The sequence below is a fragment of the Olea europaea genome, unplaced genomic scaffold (genome assembly GCF_002742605.1).
Source record: "Olea europaea var. sylvestris unplaced genomic scaffold, O_europaea_v1 scaffold3081, whole genome shotgun sequence".
Lineage (NCBI taxonomy): Eukaryota > Viridiplantae > Streptophyta > Magnoliopsida > Lamiales > Oleaceae > Olea > Olea europaea.
In genome coordinates, this window is record NW_019249537.1 from 80,573 (window position 1) to 90,095 (window position 9,523).

A 9,523-nucleotide genomic window follows, 5' to 3' on the forward strand; every position below is an offset into this window, starting at 1 on the left:
TAATAATAATAATAATAATAATAATAATAATAATAATAATAATAATAATAAATGTTCAATATGTGGATTGTATAAAGCAATGCAAGACCATATGTTTAAGTATAACAACTTATCCATAGGCTAAATGATAAGTGAGAGTAAAGGCAATGAAACCTGGCCACATTGGGTTGTTGAAATACAATTCTTTCTGATCTTTTTCTGCAGGAAAGAAGTCAGAAAAATGACCAAAAGATAGATACTTGGATAGAAAATAGAAAATCAACAAGTTCTACAAACAAAAAGAAAAGAAGTCATGTGCAATTACCAGAGGATGACTGAAGTTCAGAGAACCATCCGGAAACAACCGTGGAATGGCATCTGGCTTCAAGCTCAGGGTCAGACACCTTAGCTTTCAAACAACAAGAAGGGATAACCATGGCCTTGTTCAAACAATTGATGTCAGTCTCCCTCCCATCCATAGCCCTCTGACATTTCAAACCTCCTTCTGCACGGCCCTCCATATAATATAATTTTCTACTCAGGATCCAGTCTCTGATCACCAAAAATATGCCCAAGAAAAGATATCACTACGTAAACAACATCAAAATCAAAACCACACCATTCAGGATAACAAAGCTTAGAATTCCACAAATGGAATAAGCAACGGGAATAATGTAAGAAATTTTATATCATATTGGCATTCTTCATGATTAAAATATGACGAGGATTTTAATAGAGTATCCAAAACAAAGTTTCACCAGTACAAAAGTTAAACGAAGTTGAATGCATAAGAAAGTTCTTGGTTAATATTATCGTGGGCACCTAGAATGAGAATAAAGATAATAATCAAAGAAAGAAAGAGAATTTTTAAAAGCATCTAACTGAACAGAAGGGAAATAATTTCAAAATCTGGTTGAATGTACAAAATATAAAATATTAGCCAAAAATAGCACCAGAATGTTCTAGTTTTAATGTTTAAAAGAGAAGAACAATCAATCTCAACAAACTGAAAATTATTATGAAAATTCGAAGGCTACGTTGTTTTCTTCACACCAACTAAAAGTCCTACAGAGAAAATATTCACCAATGCAAAAGGAAGATCTCTCTTCTAGGATTAATGTGGGAAAAATATTTTCTTGATTCGCAATTAAATATAGAAAAAAATTTATGAAAAGGAAACAGAATAAAAGTATAACTACAACTATAATAAATTTGATTAACTCCAAGAAAAATAAAATCAAATGTGAATATTTCCTTTATTCGGTTGAATGATACTCTAAATATAATGATATAAATCACAAATTAATTAAGTCGCAAAACATTTATCTTTAATATTTTCCTCCCCGCCAAACAGGATACTAGGGTTTAACAAAAAAGGGTAAATTTCCAATTTCCAAATACATATACCCCAAGTTCTTCAATATCTTTACTTTTCTTCCCCCACAAAAGGAGGGAAAAAAAAACTAAAATTTTAAACTAAAAACAGTAAATGCGCAAAGAATACATAGAAATGCATGCAGATAAAGAAAATATACATATATATAACAAGATGAGGAAATTATAATCGTACCTGAAAATTTCTTAAAAGAAATTGTCCGGAAATCAGGGCACTGAAAAATCAAATATCAATATTGCAGAAATTGCAGAGACAGAAAAAATAGACTACGATTTATCAGTCTTCACTCCTTTCGTCCCTGCTTCACTCTCTATATCTATGGGAAGAAGAAATGGCCTCGGAGGAGAATATATAGAAACTTGGGGATAATTAATTATTTTGCCATACAAAAACGTTTAAATTATTTGAATAATTAATATGGACAGATAATTATTGATCATGGGCACACCATGGTTTTGCTAGGTTACAAGTTTGAGCATGTTTAATTTGATTAAAAGTCCGTTTGATTGTAAAAATAAAATTAAATTGAATTGAAAATGATGTTTAAAGAATTGAATTGTCTAGAAATTATTTTTTGGGAGTTGTAAATTATTATGTTTGATTGGTATAAATTTTCATATGGAAAATATTGAAATAAAAGTGTTTTTTTAATGTTCGTTTGACTTTATTTTACATGAAAATTGTCAATTAAATTGATAGAATTTGCTAATGTTGGAGATGAAATTTGTTTCCATTGCTAAAAAACAAAAAATTCAAGAAATCATCTATCTTTTGATATTTGTTTGACTTTATTTTATATGAAAATTGTCAATTCAATAGAAATATTTTTTTACAATAATTCTTAGAATTTGTTAACTTTGTCAACAACAAAAAAAAGTACATATATGTTACATTAACCGGGAAAATCAATTATCATTCCCTAAAAAGCTAGAAAAATCCAAAGTCCAAGAAAATGTGGAACTTGAATTCCATGGCAAAAAAATACCATACCAAACACTTGAAAGTGGGAAAATGGCCGTTTTCCATTGAAAAGATTTGCCAATCAAACATGGCCTAAAATTCGATTTTAATTTAAATCAAAGTCAAACAATCAATATTAACTACATCTTTTATGGGTTCCAGAACTTTTAATCACACATTTCAAAAATTTCTATCACAATCTACTAAAAAAATCTAATTTTAATCTTCATCAAACACCATCTTCATTGGTTGATAATAATAATTGTACAAAATTGGTGAATTTTGTTAGAAATATTTGGTTCGTTGTGACGAGACGCGAACTGGTATGGTATACTTTTCAAACATGTACTAAAGAGATAACTTGTTCTATAAAATTCACAATTTTTTATTACTTAAATTTTAATTTAATTACTTTTCAATTATGTATAAGTGATAACTTGTATGCTAGTCGAATTTGTAAGTTGTCACATATTGCACTGACGGAAAGCCAAGCGATTTATTTGTAAATAAAAGTGAAATTGACTCCATTTGGTAACTCCTTATATTGAAATATTATGTCCATATTTGGTGGGAATTAAAATCTAATTTTTAGCAAATTTTAATAAAATTTGATAAAATATATGATTAAAGATTTTAATCCTAAAAAATATGCGATTAAAATTAATTGTTAACTTTGACTTAAATTAAAATTTAGATTTTAATTTTCACCAAAAGTTATTTGATTATTTCTCAAATTCATTTTTCAAATACGAAATTTTACAATAAAATATTTTATACGTAAGTCAAAAAAATTATAAATTTTAGCCATACATTCTCTAAAAAATAAATATTTCAAGACTCATTTTTCCAAAACAAAACTCTATTTATTTTGTGGTTGTCAAACAGGTTTAACTGACTTCCTTTTCTTTTACTTTTCTTATCTTAGTTTCTCTCTCTTTCATTTTTTCATCATCAATCTATTGAGAATTCCTCCTTGATTTTTTAATTATGATTTATACAATTGTTGAATTATAGAATATTTAGAAATTAAAATTGGAAAATGATTTTATATTACGCTCATGTTTGGTTGTGATTTTAATCTAAATCAAAATCGACAATCAATTTTAGTCACCTATTTTGGAGAATAGACAACTTTTCATCCACATATGTAATCAAATTTTAATAAATTCTACTAAAAATTCAGTTTTAATCCCATCAAATAAGGATGAAAGTAGCAATAAACCAACACGTGCTTATGAGTGCATTTCAATGTCAACATAGATTGTTTTTTTCAAAAAGATAAAAATAAAAAATAAAAAATAAATAGACGATGTCTAAGAAAATATTTTCTAAGAACATTGTATGAATTACAGCCTACGTAGAATTCACATAGGGGAACTTAAAATCTCTTAGGCATTTATATTTAATGAAAAGAGGGTTACTCTCAAAATTGATCTCTAATAGATTATATATCCAGAATTCAATACTAATGACCATTTGTCTTTTATCAACAATAAAATAAAAATGAGAGAGAGTTTAATGTTTTAAGAGCATTTTCAATTGACTTTTTAAATTATTTTAAAGGGTCAATCTTTAAAATCATACCACAAAAAATTCTTTAAATTGACATTTTGATTTAGAGAGTGGATTTGGCTCTCAAAGCTAAACTTACTCTCTATAATTAAATGAAGGGAAAATTGTAGTAGCAGTCCCTAATTTTTTTATTTTTTGCAAATATTACCCAAATCTTCATTTTATGCCAACAAAGGTCCCTAACCTTTCAAAAAAATGTACCTGAGGTCCATTTGAACGGAAAATCGTCCAAAACACTGTCAGTTGACCGAAAAAATTCCTTGAACTATTTGCTACCACGACGATTTTATTGGACATTAAATCATTTTTGGATGGGATTTTTGGATGGAGTTTTGGATGATTTTGTTGGATATTGATTCTTTAATTTTTCCGATCAATTGACGATGTTTTGGACGATTTCCGTCCAAATAGAACTTAGGTGCATATTTATGAAAGGTTAGGAACCACTGCTGGCACAAAATGAAAGTTAAGATAAAGTTTGCAAAAAATGAAAATATTAGGGACTGTTGCTGCAATTTTCCCTTAAATGAATTCAAATTACTTTTAATTTTCAATGTAAGAAATAATATAATAATCTAAAGAAAAGCTAATTAAAATAAAATAATAGAGAAAAATAATAAATATTTTTGTGAAAGAAGTAAAATTAATTGTTAAATATAAAGAACACCTACTACAAAATTTTTACTCTCTAAATTTATAGATAATCTCTAAATTATAAAATATATATATTTTTTTTTTAAAAAATGAAGAGTTTTTTGGATATACTCTAACAACAAAATATATCTAAATAACTAAATTCACCAATGATCACCAAATATTACATTTAAATTGAGTGATCATATATATATATATATGTGTGTGTGTGTGTGTGTGTGTGTGCACGCGCTTGCTTTGAAATCATCTTTTTATAGGACCATTTGGAATGAACAATCAACCTAAAGAAATATTATATGTCTTGTTTCTCAATATTTTCCAAATATGTTAGGAATTTTCAGCTTTAATGGCATGTTTGATCAAACTAATTAAATAAATATTAAACAATATAAAATAAAATAGTTAAACTATTATTTTTTATGCCCCCGTTTGGCCCCTATATTCGATGTTATAATTTTTGGAATAGTATTTTTTTTGGAGAATATGTAATTGAAAAAGAATGATTTTTTTTTTCGTGTAATATTATTTTATTAGAGATGTATTATTAAAAGAAGAGAAAGAAAAATGTATTATAAATTTAATGGGGCTATATTATATTATACAATTAAGAATATTTTCCAAAATATCAAATCCATATTCGCGATAAAATATTTCTTTCGATTATTTTCATAAGAAGAAACCGTACATAAGGTAATCTCTCGTTATTCATGCGCACATAATTCTTAATTGCCATCTCCTTTGCATTATTTTATTAACATTTGTCCTTAAAGAAAAAAAAATATTTCAACTCATAACACAAGAGTATAGTTAATTATTTATTATCTATCCTTTTACACTCTTTTCCAAAAGATTCGTTCAATATTATAAATATTTTAAGAGATAATCATATAGGGTGAGAAAGTGAATTACCGCTTTAGAATAACGTAGAAGAAATATATTGCGTGGAACAAAGAAGAAATAGAAAAGAGAAAGAAAATAAGGGACCGTTTGATAGCATCGTATTTCATGAAAAATATTATATTCGAAAAATTCGTTTTCTATCTTGACTGTTTGATACGAAAGTTCGAATTCCAAAATATAATAACTTAAAGCATGTTTTTGGTCAATTCTACGGAAATCGAGTTCTTATTATTTTGGTGATTTTTTCTTTTCCAACTTACAGGGAATTGGTTTGCTTTTTACCATATTTGCTATCAAACGGACCCAGTATTGCTTGTCAGTTCGATCAATTGACAAATTAGCCCCTGTTTGGCCCATATTTTGTAGAAATGAAAATAGGTGAAATAGTGTTTTTTTGAAAAATAAGTAGTTGAAAAAAAAAAGGAAAATTTTTCAATTTACATACAATATTATTTTATGGAAAATTGTGTGATTGAAAATATGATAGAGAAAAATAAAATATAATGGAAAGAAAATTAATGAGGACCAAACGGGGCTTAATGTGTATTGTACTCAAGGAAAAGTCAAGAATTTTATTTGTAAAGTTAAATTGATATTCCATTCCAATATTGAAAGATAGGTCATTGATTTGAATAAATGAAATTCAAATCAAGAATTGAGGTATGTGTCACCTCAACATTTGTTCAAGAATTTGTAAAGAAAATTGTATAAGTTGCATGTTTGTTAAAATATTTCCCCAACATGGACGCAAAAGTAAAGAATACATCCACGTGGGGTTACACAATGTTTCACGATGCTATTATAAAAATGTATTAGTTTAATTGCTTTATTAATAAATTGGATTTGGATGCTAAGAGAATCATATAATGTGGATTAAAGATAATTATTCTAGCGCTTTTTTATTTATATTAATTATTTTTTAATATAATGGCATCTGATGAATTGACTAAAACATTGCGTGGTTAGGACTCAGGCGCATGGCTAATTATAATAAGCATAATTGCATTTAATATTTGATGCAACAATCATTCGAGCATGAAGATGGGCTTTATCTCATAAGAAATTTTTGAAATAAATGCGTCTCTTTTACTAATATATAACTTCTGAAAGAATAGTTTTTTTGCCGCAGCCACCAATAATCGTAGAATGAACAATAATCTCCTCTTTCCCGCCTGGAAAGTGTGTAGGAGTTCACAGACCTATAATGATTACAATATGACATCGTTTCACTTAACTCGTAAGTCGTTAAAATGAGAGTCTTAGTTATAGTTCTTTGACTTATGAATAGTTACAATTGACGTGATTTGAAGGTAACTGCAAATTAGTAATCTCAACAATAATACCATATTTCTTCTTCATGCACGTTTTTGATACACTAAAACTTCATCTCCATTCATTGACTTGAGCATTGGAATGCGAACATCATGTTGTCTCCCACCTTTGATTGGATAAATCTCATTATGCACAATTAACTTGTGCAAGTAACATGCACACAAAGGAGCAAGGGAAGGAAATCTTTTGATGCTTTGGGTTCCAACTAGTTTTGAAAGTCAATAGATTGATGTCATCTGTCCAAAACCATGTTGTTAACCACGATGTGGAAATGTGAGTAAAAAGTTACCAAAAGCTCACATTTTCTTTGAAAATTTAGGACGCCCAATTCAAAGAAGTAGAAAAGTACGGTTAATTGCCGATTAAAGTGGTTGTAACATCGGCTAACAACATAAAAGTTAGATGTCCCATTATCATTGATTCTCCATTTTGTGCTTGGTAGATTCTTATGAGGTATTAAACATTTCATCATCGTGTTGTACTCTTTTTAAATTGAGCTGGCCTCTATTGATCTCGCTATATTGCTTTTGAGATGGTCACTTAACAAGTTTGTACACGGTCTTACCTACTCAATCTTCTCAACTTATTCTCACATTGCATTGACATAAAGTGAAGCGATTTATTGTAACGGATAATGAAATTGATTCCATTTGGCAATTCGTCATCTCGACTAGATATTATAGAGCTTGCCTTATTTTAATTGTGAAAAAAAATACATATTTGTCCATGTTACTCATACAAATATTCCAATTAAGCACCGATGACATGACACATCATTAATTGGTGGATAAGTTAATGATAGATCTTATGAATTAATTGTTCATTAATTAATTGGTGTACCATGTAACCATGAGTAAAGCACCAGTACTTAGGAGATTATATACACATAATCAAAATAGATTATAAAATTTTTTATTAAAATTTAAGTGTCCCATAAATTAATTTTATAAATTTTAGTTCACTGTGAGATCATAACTCATTTTATTTTTTTTCCCCTTTTTTGGTCAAAAAAATTATATTCATTTTGTGCACAATGAGTGAACAAACTAAAAATATCACAAATATAAATTAGGAGCTGAATTGAAATAAAATAATTATTAGATTTATATATAAGAGATAACAATATTTTCTTAAACATAATTTATAGAAACAAGCATTTCAAGATATGAACTCTTTCTTCATTTAATGCATGTGACATTATCTTGCTTTTACTTTTAACTCTGTACTTGAAGCATCTCCTTCATACAAATCCTACAAAAAAAAAAAAAAAAAAAAAAAAAAAAATTAGTTTGGACACCAAATTCAAAAGAATAAACATAACTTTAAAAAATAAATGTTCTCTTTCTCATATATTGGCATATAATGCACGTTATATAAATTGTTTTACATAAAATAAACACTACTTTCATATACCTTTAAAGTTAAGATGTGCAAAAGGTTAGATTTAAAACTTTCAAATCCATATAATGTAAAATTCTGTTAAAATCATCACGTGGAATCCCATTCAAAATTATGAAATTCATGACAATCATAAATCTATTAAAACCTGGATTAAGAATTCCTCCTTGGTGTTTTTATTTTATTATTATTATATTTTTTTTAAGTATGATTTTCACTATCATTGAATTATAGAATTTTTAGGAATTAAAATTAGAAAATGATTGTGTATTAAAGTAGTAATAAAGCAATACGTGCTTAGGGGCGCAATATTTCAGGCAAAGTAAATTGTTTTAAAAATTTTACCTCACAAATAAAATAGATAGTGTTTAAACAATCTTTCCAAGAATATCTTCAGTGCATTTTATGAATTGCAATATATGAGGCATTCAAATAGACAAACTCATAGTCTGCTAGACATATGTGATGAATAGACGATAAATCTCAAAATTGATCTTCAATAGATTTTTTCCACAATTTAATATTTTTGCCTGTGTGTCTTTTATCAACAATAAAAATTAGATTTTTTTTAATTTACTCTCTAGAATTTTCTTTTTCTTTTTAATTGCTTATAAAATTATTAATTACTAAGTCAATCAAGTTTAACAGAGTCTATATTTGGACGGAGCTCTAGAGAACATTTGTTTATTTTTTTACCACGTCAACTTGACATAGTCCCTTCAAATTGCATTGAAGATGATTTTCTTAGACGTTGTCTATTTCTTATGTGATAATTATCATTTATAAATCTCTAATTCTATCTGACTTGGACTGTTTTAAGTTGACACGACAAAAATAATAATCAGACATCATCTAAAGCTTCGTATAGATTCTATTGGACATATTGACTCAACAATTTATTTTATTTTGTTTATATTTTTGGAGCATTGATTTCTATATCTCTTCCTATCTTCTGTTTCATTTTTTCAGGGTTGATAAAGGACACATAATAGTAGCATTGATTTTGAATTTAACTATTTATTTATTAGGCCTGAATACTGTTGGGGTATTAAGAAAAATTATGTATGCATTGAACGATATCACTTATTAATAATAAGCGAGATACATAATAAAATATAAAGTAGTGATTACAACACAAAAGAACATTGGCAGATGAATGGAGAATTTATTAATAATGGAGAAAGAATAAATAGAATATTATGTCTACAATATTATTTTAACTTATAAAGAAGAGTCAACTATATATAGGGGACATAAAAAACCCTAATAATATTCTTAAAGATGGAAATAGTATTAAAAAAAAGGTAGAATAAAGGAAACAATATTTTTCCA

The 9,523-nt window shown here is 27.4% G+C and overlaps 1 protein-coding gene across 2 annotated transcripts in view; it reads right to left on the reverse strand.

The window, feature by feature from the left end:
- The window catches only part of LOC111385068 (spermine synthase), a 5,576-nt gene extending 3,836 nt beyond the window's left edge, over positions 1-1,740 (reverse strand). Inside the window, exons 1-3 of one of the 2 annotated variants that reach the window (XM_023009428.1) lie at positions 1,550-1,740; positions 305-566; positions 154-198 (exon numbers count right to left, since the gene is read on the reverse strand). In XM_023009428.1, the coding sequence (XP_022865196.1) occupies positions 154-198; positions 305-500 (241 nt within the window). In that variant the 5' untranslated portion in view covers positions 501-566; positions 1,550-1,740. The remainder of the gene's footprint in view (positions 1-153; positions 199-304; positions 567-1,549) is intronic. The other variant, XM_023009427.1, reaches the window with a different exon arrangement.
- Positions 1,741-9,523: the final 7,783 nt, after the last annotated feature.